Source organism: Rutilus rutilus (assembly GCF_951802725.1).
Source record: "Rutilus rutilus genome assembly, chromosome: 8".
NCBI classification, from domain to species: Eukaryota; Metazoa; Chordata; class Actinopteri; order Cypriniformes; family Leuciscidae; genus Rutilus; species Rutilus rutilus.
Genome location: NC_140222.1, coordinates 5,707,689 through 5,727,389, shown reverse-complemented (window position 1 = coordinate 5,727,389; position 19,701 = coordinate 5,707,689). Strand labels below are relative to the sequence as shown.

The 19,701-nt window shown below is 39.1% G+C and overlaps 1 protein-coding gene across 1 annotated transcript in view; it reads left to right on the top strand.

Moving 5' to 3' along the window:
* kdm4b (lysine (K)-specific demethylase 4B) overlaps positions 1 to 14,395 on the top strand; it is a 65,170-nt gene extending 50,775 nt beyond the window's left edge. The window contains exons 17-22 of the mRNA XM_084417252.1: positions 794 to 902; positions 4,549 to 4,734; positions 6,794 to 6,961; positions 7,760 to 7,879; positions 10,815 to 10,907; positions 12,181 to 14,395. Of these exons, the coding sequence (XP_084273378.1) occupies positions 794 to 902; positions 4,549 to 4,734; positions 6,794 to 6,961; positions 7,760 to 7,879; positions 10,815 to 10,907; positions 12,181 to 12,522 (1,018 nt within the window). The 3' untranslated portion in view covers positions 12,523 to 14,395. The remainder of the gene's footprint in view (positions 1 to 793; positions 903 to 4,548; positions 4,735 to 6,793; positions 6,962 to 7,759; positions 7,880 to 10,814; positions 10,908 to 12,180) is intronic.
* The last annotated feature ends 5,306 nt before the right edge of the window (positions 14,396 to 19,701 follow it).

Below are 19,701 nucleotides of genomic sequence, written 5' to 3'. Positions count from 1 at the left end.
ATAGACAGGTGTGTGGCTTTCCTAATCAAGTCCAATCAGTATAATCAAACACAGCTGGACTCAAATGAAGGTGTAGAACCATCTCAAGGATGATCAGAAGAAATGGACAGCACCTGAGTTAAATATATGAGTGTCACAGCAAAGGGTCTGAATACTTAGGACCATGTGATATTTCAGTTTTTCTTTTTTAATAAATGTGCAAAAATGTCAATATGGGGTGCTGTGTGTACAATAATGAGGAAAAAAAATGAACTTGCAATATAACAAAGAGTGAAAAATTTAAGGGGGTCTGAATACTTTCCATACCCACTGTATATATAATTATTTATTCCAGCATTGCAATCTTTACATCGCAGCCTGCTTCAGAGCTAAGGCGGGGCTACAGATTAGGTGTCCCTAAATAACCCGTGTATCTAACAGTAGTTCTGCATTACATTCATTAATTTGCACGCAAGTTTTATTTATTTTTATACCGTGAATTCTCCGTGTAAATTTAAGCACCGAACCGTGACGCCCGTACCGTTTCGGTTCAATACGAATACACGTACCGTTCCACCCCTAGTGGTTAGATGTGAAGCGAACGTTTGTCTCGTGTGGTTAGATGTAAAACGAACGTTTGTCTCGTGTGGTTAGATGTAAAACGAACGTTTGTCTCGTGTGGTTAGATGTAAAACGAACGTTTGTCTCGTGTGGTTAGATGTAAAACGAACGTTTGTCTCGTGTGGTTAGATGTAAAACGAACGTTTGTCTCGTGTGGTTAGATGTAAAACGAACGTTTGTCTCGTGTGGTCAGGTGGGTTCACGTGATCTGTGCTGTGGCTGTGGCCGAGGCTCGTTTCGTCAGCGCTGTGGAGCGAGAGCCTGTGGACGTGACCTCTGTTCCCGACACCAGGAAGAGTCTGGTGAGTGACTGTCCAGATCACTGTACATAAACACACGGGGGAAATAGAGGCTTCTCTTTTGTACATTCAGTTTATTTTATTTTTTTTGCTTTGTTTTATACTTTTCCGTTCTGTCGTTCGTTGCGCATCCATTGATTTGTGATTTTTTTTTTTTTTTCATTCTAACCTTTGTGCTTTTATTTTTCGTTATTTTTTTTTTTTCGTTATTTTTTTTTTTTTTTTTATATATTAGTTTCATTCATTTTCTGATGTTTTCAGTTCTTTCTGTTTCTTATTGGCCTTTCGTTTGTGTTTGTTTTCTCACATTTGTTTCTTTCATTCTTTTGCTGGTAGTTTTATTTGTTTTGTTGTTTATTTTGTTTTATTTTCCACTTTTTTGTTTTGTTTCTTATTTGTTGGTATTTTTCTTCTTTTTTCATTGTTTATTTCTTTCATTCATTCTTTCGTTGGTATTTTTTCTGTTTGGCTTCTACTTTTGTTTGTTTTACTTAATTTTTCTCTCATTCGTTTGTTGTCTGTTTCTTTCATTCTGTGTTTTGCTTTTGCCTTTTTCGTTTATTTTTTTGTTCTTTTTTGTTCATATATTAGTTTCATTAATTTTCTGCTGTTGTTTTCAGTTATTCTTTCTGTTTATTATTGGCCTGTCGTTTGTGTTTGTTTTCTCACATTTTTTTATTTTATGCTTTTCTTTCATTTACTTTTGTTTGTTTTACCTTCTTTTTTTATCTTCACTGTTTCTTTCGTTTTTTCTTTTGTTCATTCCTAATGTGTTTATTTCTTGCTTTTTTGCCTTTTTCATACTTTATTTCTTCCATTATTTTTTTATTTTATTTTTGTTCACATTTTAGTTTAGTTAGTTAATGCTTTTTTGTTTGTTCTTTCTGTTTCTTATTAGTTTGTTCTTTGTTTCTTTTTTCATTGGTATTTTTCTACTTTTGTTTGTTTTCATTAATTCATATTTGCTCATACGTTTGTTCTCTGTTTCTTATTCGTTTGTTCTTTCATTTGTGCTTTGTTTTTTTTGCCCTTATGATCATTATTTAGTTTCTTTTGTGTTGTTCATTGTATTTTTGTTTCTTTTGTTCAGTTGTCTTGTTCTTGAGTTGTTCCTCTCTCTCTTTCTCGGAGGGAATGATGCATTATTAATGATGTGGAACGGCTGAATAATCAGGTGTCGTTCCTCTGCTGTGCTAAATGAAGTGCATTGATTATATAGGCAGGTTTCTCCATCTGAACACACACGCACACACACCAGCGCTGCTCAAACACAGAACACAAACCATGAGTGACATCATCTCCTCTGGTGTCGTTCACCACATGATGAGGCAAAAAAAACGCTCGTTCATATGTGCTCATATGTTTCTTTTGTTCCAGCTTTCAATCTTTCATTTGTGCTTTTTTCATTCATTCTTTGTTTCTTTTGCTCTTTGTTTTCTACTTTTGTGTGTTATTTCTGTTTCTTTTTTCTTTTTCCTTAATTTTTTTTATTTTTTTTACTGTTTTTCTTTCATTTTTGTTCTTTTCTACTTTTCTGTTTCTGTTGTTCACTCTTTCTTTTGTTTTTGCTTTTTTGTTTCATTCTTTTTCTTTTGCAGTTTGTTTTCTTTTTCTACTTTTGTTTTTTTCTGTTTCGTTTCTTTTGTTCACTCTTAGTTTTTTCTTTCATTCATTGTTTCTTTTGCTGTTTGTTTTATTTCTTTTCTACTTGTGTTTATTTTTTTTCTGTTTCGTTTCTTTTGTTCGCTCTTACTTTTTCTTTTGTACTTTTTTTTCCATTCTTTTTCATTTAGTTGTTTCGTTATGTTTGGCTTCTACTTTTGTTCGTTCCATTTTTTAATTTTTTTTCGCTCATTCGCCAGTTTGTTCTCTTTATTTATTCCTTTCACTTTTTGTTTGTGCTTTTTTTTTCAGTTTTTACCCTTTTCGTTTATTTTGTCTTCATAACCTTTGTTTCTTTTCTAGTTAATCTTTTCATAAACCTCTCGTACTGTTCATACGTCTGACATCAGCTTGTGGAAAAGAGCCATTTTGGAGCAAATCGATGTCAGTAGTTTGTTTTAAATGTTTATATGAACATCAAACATTTATTCTCGTGGATTAAAAGAAAGTCTCTTCTCGCTCACTGCAACACAAAATGGACGCCAGGTCTTGATGTATGAATAAATAACTGAGAGGTTGATGCTTGTAAATCACATATTTTTTCCCTTCCCTTGTCCGTTGGCCTGTCTTGTGATCATTCCCCGAGGAATGATAAATCAGAGCCTTTCACCCGCCGATGAAATATTTCCGAGCCGGCGCCGCATCGAAAGGCCGTCGTACATTACGACCGCTTGGCCACAGGGAGCTGAAATGAAGTATTGACAATTTAATAAAGAATTTTTATTCCCGTCGATATCCCCGTGTCCGTGCGCCGTGTGTGTGTGTGTGTTTGGAGGTGGTTTATGTGGAAAGGGAGGAGAAGAGGAGAAAGACGGGGAAGAACGGACACAAAGAAAGAGGGAAAGATGAGCCGAAATGTTTTCCATTCAGAGGATATTCGCATTACACAGTGTTTTAAACAATCGGCTGCTCGTTGACTTCATTTGCCTCAAAATAAGCCCTTATTTCTGCGTTTGAGTCAAAATCGACTGTCTTTCTGGTGTTTCTATTGTTGTTCACTGTTCATAAATGTTCCTCTTCCTAATCTTCCATGGAAATGTAAGCTGCTGCGCTCTTGAAATGACTTTCGCTTTCAGCTGACACATGAAAATAATGTTAACCAATAGCCAAATATCTGTTTAGCATCGACTTAGCATTCGCCTCAGGCTCCATTTTCTGATGGATAAAATCACTTTTCCTCATTGAAAACCCTGCAGTTAGTCATGCTACAATAGTTAATAGAGTTGTAAATGACTTTTGATGTTTACATTACCTTATTGTTTATACTTTTGCACTTTTTTGGGGGGGTTTGTTTACTTGTTGCTTGTTTCTGTTTCACTTTCATTTCTTGGTTTTTATCCTTATTTTGTTTCTTTTCTTCTTTATCGTAAACCTTTCGTAATAATACATGATAGCAATGTACTATTTAAAATTTGCTTATTCATGCTAGCAACATGTTAAAACATGTTATAAATTCTAATGCTAATTCATGTTAGCAAACACGTTGAAAGATGGTATGTGTTAATTGATGCTAGTACCATGGTAGCAATGTTAAATAATGCTAGCAATGTGTTCATTCATGCTAGAAACTTGCTAGCAATGTTAAAATGTGCTAGCAATGTGTCCATTCATGCTAACAGTGTGTTAGATCACGTAAATGTTGTGCTAATTCATGTTAGGAAAATGTTAACAACATGCTAAAATTTGCTAGCAAAGTGTTAAATCAGGTTAGACACATGTTAGCAATGTGATAAATCATGCTAACAATTATCTATCTGTTTTCTGACGGACTGTATTTCTAAGCTTTAAAACAACTTTTAAACTTCAAACTACTTCAACCTGAAAACCTTCAAACTTCTTCACACTTTCCGGTCAGGCTTTCTCAAGCCAACATCTAAGTTTGTGTCTTGACAAACTTTTTTTTTATCTAGTTGAGTATCCTATTTATCCTGGGAATTTGTAATGCTAATGACATTATATATTGACATTTCCTCGTTCCGATTTTCAGAAGTGCGTCTACTGCCACAAGACGACTAAGCAGATCTTCGGCGCGTGTATCCAGTGCTCGTCGGACAACTGCTCCACATCTTTCCACGTCACCTGTGCCCTCCTCGCCGGAGTCGCCATGAAGCCGGCCGATTGGCCGTACGTGGTGTCCGTCACCTGCCACAAACACAAACATACCAATCAGAAGGTGCGTAGCCTTGGTAACACACTTAAAGGGATAGTTCACCCAAAAATGAAAATTAGCCCATGATTTACTCACCCTCAAGTCATCCTAGGTGTATATGACATTCTTCTTTCAGACGAATACAATCAAGAGTTATATTAAAAAATGTCCTGGCTCTTCCAAGCTTTATTATGGCAGTGAATGGCTGTTTCTGTTTTGAAGTCCATAAAAGTGCATCTGTCCATCATAAAAGTGCATCCATCCATCATAAAAGTGCATCTATCCATCATAAAAGTGCATCCATCCATCATAAAAGTGCATCTATCCATCATAAAAGTGCATCCATCCATCATAAAAGTGCATCCATCCATTATAAAAGTGCATCTATCTGTCATAAGTGCATCCATCCATCATAAAAGTGCATCTATCCATCATAAAAGTGCATCCATCCATCATAAAAGTGCATCTATCCATCATAAAAGTGCATCCATCCATCATAAAAGTGCATCTATCCATCATAAAAGTGCATCTGTCCATCATAAAAGTGCATCTATCCATCATAAAAGTGCATCCATCCATCATAAAAGTGCATCTATCCATCATAAAAGTGCATCTATCCATCATAAAAGTGCATCTATCCATTATAAAAGTGCATCCATCCATCATAAAAGTGCATCTGTCCATCATAAAAGTGCATCTATCCATCATAAAAGTGCATCTATCCATCATAAAAGTGCATCTATCCATCATAAAAGTGCTCCACAGGCTCCGGGGGGTTAATAAAGGCCTTCTGAGGCAAAGTGATGTGTTTGTGTAAGAAAAATATCCATATTTAACACGTTACAAAGTAAAATTTGATCAAAACATTTGATCGGACAAAATGATCTTTTAGGCTAAGTAGCCTAATGACTGCAGGCTGATAGTCATGTTTGTTTATTTATTTGTCTGGTGAAAGTGTCTTGCCTCAGGCTATAATGCAAATCGATTTTTCAACTTTGCAGATTCATCTATGGTAGCTTGATATTATAATATTGACGATATATGGCTATTACCTACCACACAAACATTGAATTGAATTAGCATTCTGTAAAACAGTAGCCAATAGGCTACTATAATGACGCTGGCTTGTAAACGTGAGCTACGCGATCTTTTGGCATTTGAAAAAAATAAAACACATGAAATTATATTCATATGACATGCTGAAATATATACCACTGTACCTGGGATGATGACATTTCACACGCAACGCAGGCAGACGTGAGAACTCCTTCTGCAGAGTTCGGGGGTATCGGCTGGTCAACAAATGCACGTGTATCCCCTGGTGTTACCATGACAGATTTTACGACCGCAGTAGAAGACAATACTGTTCCCCAACTGTAGGGGGACCCCGAGAGCAAAAGTTGCTTGGTGTTGCTTTAACATTGAAATCACTCGCGCCAGACGCTCTATTCGCGTTTGGTGTGAACGCAGCATTAGGCGTCGAAGATATCGTCATCTCCGTTTTTTTCTGCGAACTTCAGAAGAAAAATGCAAAAAAAATAGCTGTAACTCAAGCAAGACTACAGCTGACGACGGCATCGTGGAAGTTTGTGATAAACATTGGCGCATCTCCTGTGACGTAGGCGCTAGCAACGACGTATAATGACGTGTAACGGTGTAGTAGTGGTGTCCCATTTCTTAGGGGAATATTTTCACCCCTACGCCTTGCCACTCTGTTTCAAGGGGCAAGGGTAAGGGTTAGGGGTGGGCGAAGGGGTATAAAATAGAATTGGGATTGGGCCTTTATTAACCCCCCGGAGCCGTGTGGAGTTCATTTATGATGGACAGATGCACTTTTATGATGGATAGATGCACTTTTATGGATTTCAAAACAGAAACAGCCATTCACTGCCATTATAAAGCTTGGAAGAGCCAGGAAATGTTTTAATATAACTCTGATTGTATTCGTCTGAAAGAAGAATGTCATATACACCTAGGATGACTTGAGGGCGAGTAAATCATGGGCTGATTTAAATTTTTGGGTGAACTATCCCTTTAAATGAGAGCGCGTGTTCCTCAAACTGAAGGTTTGTCTCTGTTGCAGGTCAAAAGCAGCTCGCGCGAGTTGTCTCTGGGTCAGGAGGTCATCGGGAGGAGCAGCAACGGTTGGTTTTATCGCTGCACCATCACCGGCATCGGCACGCAGAACTTCTACGAAGTCAACTTTGACGACGGCTCCTACTGTGATAACGTCTTCCCAGAGAACCTGCTGGTGAGCTAAACACACCAACAAATAGTCTCTTCAACATATCTTGGGATTTACAACCGTTTTGGGTCCCACTTTATATGAAGTGGCTTTAAGTACTATGTACTTACATAAAGAAATAATGTAAAAACTAATACAGTGTACTTATTGTGTTCATGTTGTATTGTGTAAAACTTTTGCTGCTATTGAGGTGTGATACGGGTAAGGTTAGGGACAGGTGTTGGTGGTATGGGTCGGTTTAAGGGTGGGTTAAGGTGTAAGGGAAGGGGCAACAGTGTAATTACATAAATTAATTACATGGTATTAATTCAAAGGTATTTTCAAAATATAAGTACAATCTAAAAACATATATGTACACAGCAAGTCCATTGTATCAAATTATTATAACGGCCATTGTATAACGGTCACTTTGGCCAGGTGGTATTTATAACATAGGGGGTGGAGCTTTAGATTCTAGAGAGCTTTTGATTGGACAGAAGATGTGATGAGAAGCTGAAGTCTGCGGTGATGTCATAAAAATCCGTGATCCATTTTAGCGGAAGTGACCGACTGTGTGTTTTGAATGCTTATATCTCCTAAATGTGAATTTTGTCATTGTTTTGGAACACAACAGCTTATTCATAACCTTAAGTCTAACACATTCATAGTGGACGTGGAAAAAACTTACATTTTGATTTCAGAGGACCTTTAAGTTCTGGTCCTGATTGGTTGAAATCTGATTCTAGGTTGTTATGGTTGGCTTTGGCACATTAATTTGGCTCATCCAATCGCATTGATCTATCGTCTCTTTAATTTCTGTCTCAGAGTCACGACTGCCTGCGGAACGGCCCTCCAGAACAGGGCGAAATTGTGGTGGTCAAGACAATCGACGGACGCATTCTCAACGCGTCTTTTGTCAAGGAACACGTCCACCGATCCTACCAGGTAACTGTGACGACTTACATTTATTTTTGTATTTATTTATCCAATGAATTTGGTTTGTTTGTTTTATCGGTTTGGCTTCTACTTAAATACAGTTAATTCATGTTTGGTTTTTGTAAAGTTATTTAAAGTCCCCCTGTAGTCAATCATGTTATCTCTTAAAACTCATCTTTGATCACCGAAACAACATATTTAAAAGTTTTTTCTTTTTCTTCATGCCTTAAAATAGCTTGAATGTAACGCGACACCCTTGCCTCATTTAGTATGCGCGGTTCTATGAATATGCAAATGAGCCCCGCCTCCACCCACTCACTCAGCTCAGAGATCCACTGGTTGACGATCACACGTTGATCTGATTGGTTACAAGGTAGTTTGTGACGTCAGAAACACCAGCGATTTCAAAGCGTGTTTTTGAGACTGTCTTTGGTTCACTGCAGTTTTAAGGAGGAAATACTCAGCAATGGTGTCGACTTAAAGCAGATTAAAAACTCCACATAGACACATAAACAACATTAAAAGCTGGATTTTCACCACAGGGAGACTTAAAATAATGTGAATAGAGTTCAGTTTTGTAATTTACTAAACATTATTTATAGAATAATAGAGCGCCACAGTGTCGCCCGGTTTATAGGTTAGGAAACGAAATCTTTCGGTTAACTTTGTCTTGATTCCCGCCCTTTTCCGAGTCTTTCATGAGTCCACATTTGGTGTAAAGTTCGCTTTCCTTGTGCACAGAGGAGCCGCTGACGTCTTGAGCAAAAGGGAGGAGAGATTAATGGGAAAATGAGAAGACTAGGCATATGTGCCGCTTGGGGGATTTATGGAGTCTGTACATGAATCTTATGAGGTGTGATGGACCGCAGACAACGAGAATAGACCGCCATTCATCTGCTATTTCTTGTACACACGACACTCCGTCACAGGAAGTGCTTTTGTGTTCTTGTGCAGGGATGGGACCATGGTTTTTCCCTAACATTTGGGTCACATTTGAATGGAAAAGTGACTCCGAAACTACCAGAAAGCTAAATCGTTTTCTAAAATGAGGCTTACTAAACTATGTTAACACATTGTTTGACACATTGGATGAACTAGTTTTGGTTCACGTCAGATTCTTTCTCATTAAAACCCAGACACACACACACACACACACGATACGGTGTTTCATTGCTCGGCTGAACTCTTGAGAGACTCCTCTGTCAGCATTAACGAACCGTTTGATTCTCTCCGCCGCCACAAGACTCCATTATTTATCAGATCCGTGTGAGTCACGACACTCCATAACAACCACAGATATCTTCCATGACGTCACTTTAGCCTTTGCTAGACGCACCGAATATCTCCCAACCACCCCAGGCGATCTGTTACTGGATGTCTGGAAGTCTGACAGGTCTTGAAACTGTTGGGAATTGGTCTGGAATAGGGTGTTGATTGCAGACTGGTTGAAAGTTCGGAGCTTGTTATGTTGGTTGCTCCTCTGTTCCAAAAATAAGAGTTGTAAAGGAATATTTTTTGGGTTAGATGCAGTTTTTACAGCTCTATCAACTGTGATAGCATTAGGTTTAGCAATTACATAAGTGATTTCTGTGCATGGTAGGGCTGTCGAATAAAAATTAGAATTTCAAATATTCGTCAAAAAAAAAAACACACAAAAAAAACGTGCATTCGAATTTTTGGTGTGTCAAGAGGCTTAACACCATTATGATTCCGTTACCCAGCAACCAATAGCCTTCATTTCACCGTCTAGGTTAACTATAGACCAGATAGAGTCCGGCTATGAGTAACACACTTCTAGACAAAATAACCTTGAATTTGGTTTCATGTTGTTTTTGCCAAAATAACTTGCGAGATGTATGATATTCCATCATGTAAGCAAAGTCAACAGTGATTACAAAGTGTTTGATTTCATTTCTTCCCTCATTTCATTTCTTTGTTAAATCGATAATTGGCCTTGTTTTAGCCTAGACGTCTGGGCTGAGTTTGGATGGCTATTAGACGTCTTTTAAACGTAAAATTGCTTGCTGGAAACTGATGCGGTTTGTTTCTGTTAGCTTATCCAGTACAGCGTGGTGAGGCTGCGTTGTTAATTTAAAAAATGGCGGGAAAAGGCTTCCTGCTGACGAAAACCCTCTCAGTTGGTGGCAAAAATCGTGCAACGACATGCTTGACCAAACCTGCACTTCGGTCCGAGCTGAGTGTGTGTTTTCATCAGCTGAAAACATTGTCAACAGAAAGCGCTCAGCACTCGCTCAGATCAAGTTGAGCATCTGGTGTTTTTAACGAACAATATGTAATGTAGTGAGTAGAAGTGGATTGTGGTTCATTACGCTGTGTGTTGAAGCGCGTTTTCTCAGGTTACTGATGCACTTACACAGTTTTATGCACTATTATAACCTAATTTTCCATGCATGCACATTAAGGAAATTATATTTTATTTAAGAACAGTTGTTTCAAAAGTTCAATAAAAGATGCAATGCTTGATTTGGTTTATAATTGCTTAGTGCGCTCGCTTGCTCCCTCTTGTGGGCATAGGAGACAATACAGTACTTTTTACCTCTGACAATTAAGTATTGCCTTTAGAATTTGAATATAATTAGAATTTTGCTAATATTTAAGAAAGAAATTCGATTTTCGCTTTTCAGCCATTTTGACAGCCCTGGTGCATGGAGTTATGTATTGTCAGTTCATGTCCCTTCCTGAAAGATGAAACATAATTAAATCACAATTATTATTGAATTTAATGTGCTAAATGCCCAACAGTTTGTAGATTTAGATATTTTTCTATTACATGGATGGAGCTGTACTTGTATAACTGGAAAACTGCTTCCCGAGGGTGTTAGTAAGGTGGCCGCTGAGACACAAGCTTGGATTGCATCATATAATTTGGTTCCAAGAGCAGTGAAGGATCTGGAGCATCTAAACTGACTGCATTTCTTTCCAGGTGGAGTTTCATGACGAGACGCAGATCTTACTGAAACGCAGTGAGATTCACTCTCTCAACCAGGAGCTGCCCAAGAGGGTCTTGTCTCGTCTGGTAAGCGTTTAAATTCGCTTCAGGCCGAGTATCGAATGTTTCTGCACACACAATTCATCAACCTAAAGTCAAAGTGCAAGTTTAACAATTTACTGCTTTCATGTTTGTCAAACTTGAGGTTTTTCAAGCTAACAATTAGATCTGGGACAATATATATTGATGCATCGCGATTCCTGGATCGATTCCAATTTTTTCTGAACCACTGGAATCGATTCTGAGCTTAGTGTTTAACAGCAGATGGCGCTCTAAGGCTAGTTTTTAACAGCAGATGGCGCTCTAAGGCTAGTTTTTAACAGCAGATGGCGCTCTAATCTAGTTTTTAACAGCTCTAGGCTAGTTTTTAACAGCAGATGGTGCTCTAAGGCTAGTTTTTAACAGCAGATGGTGCTCTAAGGCTAGTTTTTAACAGCAGATGGCGCTCTAAGGCTAGTTTTTAACAGCAGATGGCGCTCTAAGGCTAGTTTTTAACAGCAGATGGCGCTCTAAGGCTAGTTTTTAACAGCAGATGGCACTCTAAGGCTAGTTTTTAACAGCACTAGGCTAGTTTTTAACAGCAGATGGTGCTCTAAGGCTAGTTTTTAGTTTTTAACAGCAGATGGCGCTCTAAGGCTAGTTTTTAACAGCAGATGGCGCTCTAAGGCTAGTTTTTAACAGCAGATGGCACTCTAAGGCTAGTTTTTAACAGCAGATGGCGCTCTAAGGCTAGTTTTTAACAGCAGATGGTGCTCTAAGGCTAGTTTTTAACAGCAGATGGCGCTCTAAGGCTAGTTTTTAACAGCAGATGGCGCTCTAAGGCTAGTTTTTAACAGCAGATGGCGCTCTAAGCTAGTTTTTAACAGCAGATGGCGCTCTAGGCTAGTTTTTAACAGCAGATGGCGCTCTAAGGCTAGTTTTTAACCGCATGCTCAAATGCTCACGAAGAAGAGCGCTCGTGCGTTCGTCTGTGAATGTATTTGCACCTCAGAATGCTTTTGTGACACGAGATTATAATTGTAATTCACTTCAACCTGAATGATTATTTTATAGAAGTTTAAAGTGGTGTGTGTATGGCATTAGAAGCAGATTACGCCTGTGTCTAGAGCACGCAGTGCCATCTGCTGTTAAAAACTAAACTCAGATTTGATTCGAGAGAGAATCGCGACGCATTCGGAAAAAATTGGAATCGATCCAGAAACATTTCTCGATTCACGATGCATCGATTTATCGTCCCAGCCCTACTAACAATGCAGCTATTTTGAGAGCTACATAAAACATATATTTTTTTTATCGACAGGCATCTGTGAACCAACAACAACCTCAGGCCCAACCGTCAGACGAACCGCTGGCCGCAAAACGCCCACGTCTGCCGACACCACCACCCACGCTAGCCATCGAGCCCTCAGCGCTACCTTCTGAATTAATCACCACTTTCTTGCCCGCTAGTATTACTCCGAACACCAGCACCCCCCCTTGCTTGCCGCCCGCATCACTTCCTGTCTCAACGCCCACACTTCCTGTCCCGGAACCCAGCGAGAGTTACACCCACAGCTCAAGCTACATCGCCTACATGGAGTCTCTCCTCAACTCGGACTTTCCTCCAGAAGAGGACGAACAAGGCGTTGAGCCGATGTATTGAAGCGCCGCTTTGCGCTAGCAGCTATTCGTCAACGCTTAACTTACTTTAAATTCATCCACTGCATGTCTTTGTTTCATTTATTCGCTGTCGTGCTAATCTGAGTCTCCCACACATGTACGGTGCATGTGGGACGCATGTGTGTCATTATAGACTGAAGCCGAAACGGACCCAGTACAGAGCCTTGGGGGACGCCGCATTCTTCGGACCCCTTTCCACGATCCCTCTCTCCGCCTCTTGTGCTAAACGGAAAGTTTTCAGATGAAATAATCATTTACTGTTTGTGCTGTTTACTTTATACCTGATTTTTTTTTTTTTTTCTCTAACGACTGCAAAATATTTTTCTAACTCAAGCCAAAACGTCATGCTTTACCCGGTCACTGATCAAAAACACAGTTTAAATCTGTACAGTTTCAGGTATTTTTCTCTCTGTACTCAAGTGTTTGGGAGGGGGTCACAGGAAGTTTTAGCAGGGCTCATGGGATTTAACAAGTATTTAAATGTCTTTTGTCACATATAGATTTAATATTTGTATAAAGAAAATCACAACTATGACAGCATCAGAAGCTACAGTTTTCAGTTAGCGCCAACGTACGTGTTATGATAGATTCGTGCATCATGTATTCTTCTATCGATTATAACCAACGATAAAAAGTTTTTCAGCGCCAGATGATTGGATTTGTTTTTGTAGCATTCTTGGTAGACGTTTATATGGGAAACTATTCACCTCGTCTGTTTTTTTATTATAATTACCGTTGTTGTTATGATTTTTATTTTTTATTTTGGTGAAACTTTGCAACAATGTTGAAAGATGAAAAAATAAATAAGTTGAATTTATCCTTTCTATTCGAGAGATTGAAGTGGCGTACATTTAAGCATATAGTCATAGGTGATGTTAAACAGATACGCAATCAGCCTTCTCAAGGTGCTATAGAGGTCTTAGACTACTGAGGGGCGCTCCGGGTCACATGACCCACGATGAGGTGTACATACTAGACGTCCTGCTCACAAAGCTGAACTTTTTTCAGTGTATCTTCAAGAGTCTTACCCAATGCCATGTCACATTGAAATAAAGGGTCTGGTTGTCGCTTCGGATTTCTTTTCTCCTTTTTGTTGTTTGGTCTTGTGATGTGTAGATTGAGCTATTATTGTTTTGGAAGGCCTCCATTGGCGGTTCTTGGAGGTTTGACGTCCAGATAGCATTAAGAGTTTGCTCTAACGCTCGCCCACTTGATTGATTCATTTAGAAACAAACGCTCGGATGAGACACGCTTTCCAGACAGAATCTCTTTAGCATGCCAAAGATTTCAGAGAATTGTCCAAGATGCAGGATAAATAATGCATGAAATTTCCCAAGTTAAGACATTATTGCGGTTAACGAGTCAAACGTGAAATAGACATTAAAAAAAATTTGATTAATTGCGAATTAACTGAATTAACTTTTTCATCCTGCTTTCATTTTGACCTGTTTGGAACATGTTTTATAATCCGAGCTACACCTCGAAGGTCATGAATCTGTAGGGATGAAGTACATACTGAGGTTTGAACCTCTCACGATGTTGCGAGCACATCTTCCCCCCCTTCCGTTTGATGTGACAACCGTTGTTCTCGTCTCACGACTGATACTCGACACCGTTTGTTGTTTCCCAGCTGTCAGTGACGCCTACGGCCGCTCTAAGGCTTGACACAGTGTGTCGATGGCATTTGTACTCCTCTGTTCCTGGGGTTTCTGCTTTGCATTAACACAGAAACTTCACAAGAGGCAAGTTTAATGAAATAATAACCCACCACAGCTTGAATACTGATGATGGCAAATGTTTATCTGTGCAGAAGTAGGTCTAGGAAAGATTCTAATAAAATGTGAAGTGAAACTGTGCTTTGTGTTCAACTGTTTATTTCCCTGGGAAAGCTATGAAAAATTTAATAATAATAAATGAATACAACCAAAAATAAGTTTCTATTGTTCAATTGCCTAGGTTTGGCTCTTGCATGCAAGTTTTGTATAGCAAAAAAAAAAGTTTGTGAGAGACCTGGTTCTTTGTAATGACTGAACAAACGACTGTAAAGATAATGGACATGTAGAAGTGTCAATCATAAATGCACTTTTGCTCTTGAAAATGCTAAGTTTTTATAAATTGCTTCCTGAAAACTCCACCCACAAGTACTTTTCTGAAGGTCAGTAAATTGCTGTTTATTAATTGCATATGATCACAATCGAACAGATTAAAAGCTTTTCTCGGAGACCAGAGCTATTAAAAATAAACCACTGGGAAAAATACGCCATGAATCATCCGTGGCAAAAACAATAATCTGGTCGAGAGTTGTTTTGTCAAATTGAACCTTCATTGACATTTAGCTGTTCTAAATGTGCCTTTATCTGATTAAAAAACAATTAGGCTTTTAAAATAGCGTCTAATTGTTTTGTGCAACTAAAATGAAACGTCAGTCAGGATTTGTTTGGCGCCACTGTAGATCCCATAATGCACCGCGGTTAGACAGTCGCACACAAACTCTGTTCATAAAGTTATGAATCCTCTTATGCTCGGAGATATTTCGAGACACAGCTGACTCTGTAGGGGCCAAACTGAAGAAATGTGAAATGACACCTGCGCTCATTACCTGCTGCGTGTGAGTGTGTGTGTGTGGTAGCACGCTCCGATGACTTTAACCCGACGGAGCACGACGTGTATCAAACACGTGCAGCTGCGACTCATAATAGACCGAGATGCGGGAAATAAAGCTGCTGCTAAAGACATAAGTATAGCGTCTTATGAAACCCGCTTTGCATAAATAGACTTGTTCGGAGGACACGCCATGATTCATGAGAGTCACTGAGGGAACGTTTACATGACAAACATGTACTTTTTTGTGTACAGATGACAACATTGTCAACGATCACCGTTCACACGCATCCGTGAAAACGCTTAAAAACACTGTATTCTGCTGCCAGGCCGGTAGATGGCGATCTCACTTTGTAAAAGAAAAGTGACAGATAAGAACGGTATCGTTTTAAAAAACTTAAATATGAAACCTGTTTTCAAACGTTTGCGTTTCTAGGCCACCAATTTGCGGTTGTTGTTTAAACTAACGGCCAAAACGCATACAAAATTACCATTTTTAGCTAAAACGGTGTTGTGTAAACGGCCCTTGAGAGTCAATCTAGTCTGTTCTTCTTACACACGGTTCTGTCCATCAGAGTTTGATTAATTCTATCTATCTATCTATCTATCTATCTATCTATCTATCTATCTGTCCATCTGTCCGTCTGTCTATCTATCCGTCCATCTGTCTGTCTGTCCATCTTTCTCTCTCTCTCTTTCTCTCTCTCTCTCTCTCTGGTGTTGCTCTGAGACGTGATCAGCATCTCGATCTTCATCTTTGATGCTGGTGAAAGTATTTTTGAAGTCAGCAGATGAAACGGGGGCCGGCGTGTCGAGCGCGGGTTTCTGCGTGACCCTAGTGACCCTGGGGCTGTTTGATGTGAACGCGCACCCCCCTAATTACAGTCACCGCCTGAGACAAATTCTGCCAGCGCAAGTGACAGCTCTTTCTCTCTCTCTCTTTCTTTCTCTCTCTCTCTCTCTCTCTCTCTCTCTCTCTCTCTCTCTCTCTCGCTCTTTCTCTCTCTCTCTGTCTCTCTGTCTCTCTCTCTCTGTCTCTCTCTCTCTCTCTCTCTCTCTCTCTCGGGGCGGGCGGCATTGATATTCCACTTGCGTCTTTACGTCCAGAACAGGGCGCTGGGTTCGTGCCAGATTTGCAATTACAGATATTAAAATGCATTTAGAGAAAGACAAGGCAGGCTTTGATATTATGGATCAGGGCAGTGAAATACTAAAAGAGAATTTAGTGCCGGCCAAGTGAGATCACCTGTCATGTGACAGGAAATGAACAGCTTTGCTGATTTACAAGTGTGGAAACTGAAAACCAGCTGAAGTTGGATGTTTTGGATTTGTAATCTTATGATGTTACGAGTTCTGTACAACAGGAAAAAACTAAAAATCCCCAATGCTAGTTTTCTTTTCATTAATATTGAACAGAGAGTAGAGCAGATTATAGTTTGTTCCACCTAGCGGCATTTAGTCCCCTAGTAGGTACAGGACAGCCTCCTTAAAGCTACACTGTGTAATTTTTTAAGTTGATTCTTAGCAAAAAACACTTTGTTCTTTCAAAATGATATGTGCTCATTAATGTGTAATTACTTCTACCAACTAATCAAGTATTCTCGTAAGCGTAGAATCTGCCATTTAGAATACATACGAGCGAGTCGCTCGAATGGCGGCAGCCATGTTGCGCCTCCATCTTGAAAATACATTAGCCAAAGAGGGACATACCTGGAAATTCAAGCTTCGCCTTTCCCGTTTTTACACTCAGTGGCACCGTGACGAATGCGAGGGGGAGATTACTCGTGAGATTTGAAATAATACGGCCACCGTAGGAGTTAAAACGCCCTCGGAATGGGAGGGGCTAGAAAGTAATATCCAGTTGGTAGTCATAAACAGTTTCACCGCTAGATGGGAGAAAATCCTACACAGTGTAGCTTTAAGAGTAGACAGAACGCACTCTTGCAAAGCTTATCTTTTTTTGAAGGCATGATTAAAATATTTGGTATTGGGTCAAAATCAGCAACAAAACTGAAAAGCATACAAAATAAATAAGATAATGAAAATTAAAACTTGTGCAAAGAGTTTTCTTTGCGGTGACGATGGCGGATGCACAAAGTTCCAGATTACGCTTTTTCGAGAAATCACAGAAGGAGGAGAAAAAGAGTTTACTTCAGCTTTCCACAAAGAGACGGCGAGTTTTCCCACACAATACTAAATGATTTTCTCATTATAACGGTGGAAACAACTTAAAACACTCTGTCATTTATGGTTATACAGATGAGAGCAAGACATCATTCAAAACTGTAAAGAGTCTACTGTTAATAGTGTCGATCACAATAAAAACAAAACGTGCTTTTGTAAAATAAAGAAAACAAACAGGATGCCGGTTTCCTTGCTGTGAAGTTTGTGGAGCGCGTCACAAAAATTAATCGAAACTCAGCGTTTAGGCTACTAGCAAGCTCTCGCGTCCATCTGAACTTTAGTTTTGGGTTGATCCCATAGACAGTGAAAGAAATGGACACAGCGACCCCATTGGATTCAACAGAGAAAAGTGAAGTCAATTAGAAGCTCTCACTTCCTGATGGCTGAGCGTACTGCGCAGACTCAAACTGAGCTTGACGACGTAGATGTGACGTGAGCAACCCGTCTGTCTTCTAGTAGCTGTGCCAAGAGAAATCTGAATCATTCCCTTCCGAATCTTGCAGAGGCGGAGAGTGTGAGTAGGAGCTGTCCATGAGCTGGAGCAGGAGAAACTTTTGCTAAGTATTCTGATTAATTATGATGCAATCGTTAGCCTATTTTTACAAAAACTTCTTCTACGAGGCCATAACGTAAGATACAAGGTAATGGAGCCTTTTATACATTTTCGTGTTTCTTTAGAAATAAATAATGGACAAATGGAGTCTTTGAAACGCCTCAGATGTAAAGTTATTCGCTGTCAAAGTGATGTCAAAATGAATGGGAGTCAATGGAATGCTAACAGCAGGTGATGGTCCGCTAATCAGTGGCGGCTTCAGTTTCTGGCTGAAAGATTACCCCCTTGGTTGATCCGTACATCGTCTCTTCTTCTTCTGCTCTTGTTAGCAAACAGTGTTGCATCACCACACGCGCCCCCTTCTGGACTGGAGTGTGGATCGCCTGTGACTGACTGTGTTCATCATCTGACTGCGTGCCATGACGTCCATATTGTGATGGTTCGGGATGTAAACATGCACCGTTACACCAGTCAAGTAGTACATACAGTAAAACAAAATTTATTCAGACACCTTCGACATTTCTCACATTATCACAGTTTATTCGCTATAGTTTAGAAAACGGTAATAAAATATGAGCAGAACTGATATTTGACTGGTTTTGTCCATCCTTCTGTTAGACTGTCTCACACATGAATTATGTTGAATATCTGTCAGCTGTTAAATTTAACTACACAATTAGATAATACCAGTTTAGCTCAACCAATCACCAAGCAATGCTTCATTTTGTTCAGTCTGTGTGTAAAAGTCGCATTAGCAATTCAAGAAAAAACACTTCAGCAAAACATGATCAGCTCAAAGTGTCTGAATCATTTTTGGTTTATAAATGTTACTGGTAGTCTCTGTATGAAGAATTTTTAGGTATAATATGTCTCAGTTTACTTTTTGCTCTCCTCACTTACATAAATGAACTATAGTGTCCTGATCACACTAGTAAAAAAATATCAAAGATATCTGGTGTTTGACTGTATATAATATTATAACCTATATATTTTTAATAGTATGTGAAACAGAACACATTATCTAATGCTAAACATTTAGTTTATTGAATGTAAAATTAATGTGCAAGTGGTGTTATCATTTCATAGTACACACACTGCAAAAAATGGCACGAGTGTGCAGTGTTACACACAGTTTGAGTGTTGTTTTCAGTCGCTGTTTGAATACAAATGTCTTGTCTACAGAGTCTGTGTGTGTGTGTGTGTGTGTGTGTGTGACAGGCAGCGAGAGAGACATATAAGTTGTCCTCTAAGTTTAATGAAAAACAGCGTCGTGAGTTACTGGCATGCTAATGAAGCATCTTTGTCCAGTCAGGGACGACAAACTAATCGCTCCTCTCCTCCAAACGCTCCTAAACGCTCCATTAGTCCAGAAGTGGATGAGAGATCTGATACGCCGAGCTCGGCTCTATTTATTAGCGTCTCTGAAATGGCTAGCCACACACATTTGCTTAGCTATCTAAATGAGGCCATTTGTTCTGTTTATATATAAAGTTAATTGCAGTAGCTAACACAAAACCCTAACAGAAGTCTTTGAGGAAATCGCGTTTAAGCAAAATGTTTTAGCTAATTGCAGTAACCAAATCAAAACCCTAAAAGACGTCTTTAATCATGCTTAAGCTCTTTTTTTTTAGCTAACTGCAGTAGCCTATCGAACACAAAACCCATAAGTGTTTAAGTAAGTCATGTTTAAGCAAATTTTTAACAGCTAATTCCTTAATACCAAAAGAGATAGACTGAAACTTTTCTGTACAGTAAAACTCTGTCCATAGACATCTGGTTGTTTTTGACTGGAGTTATAACAGACAGAGAAACTGTTCTCAGACC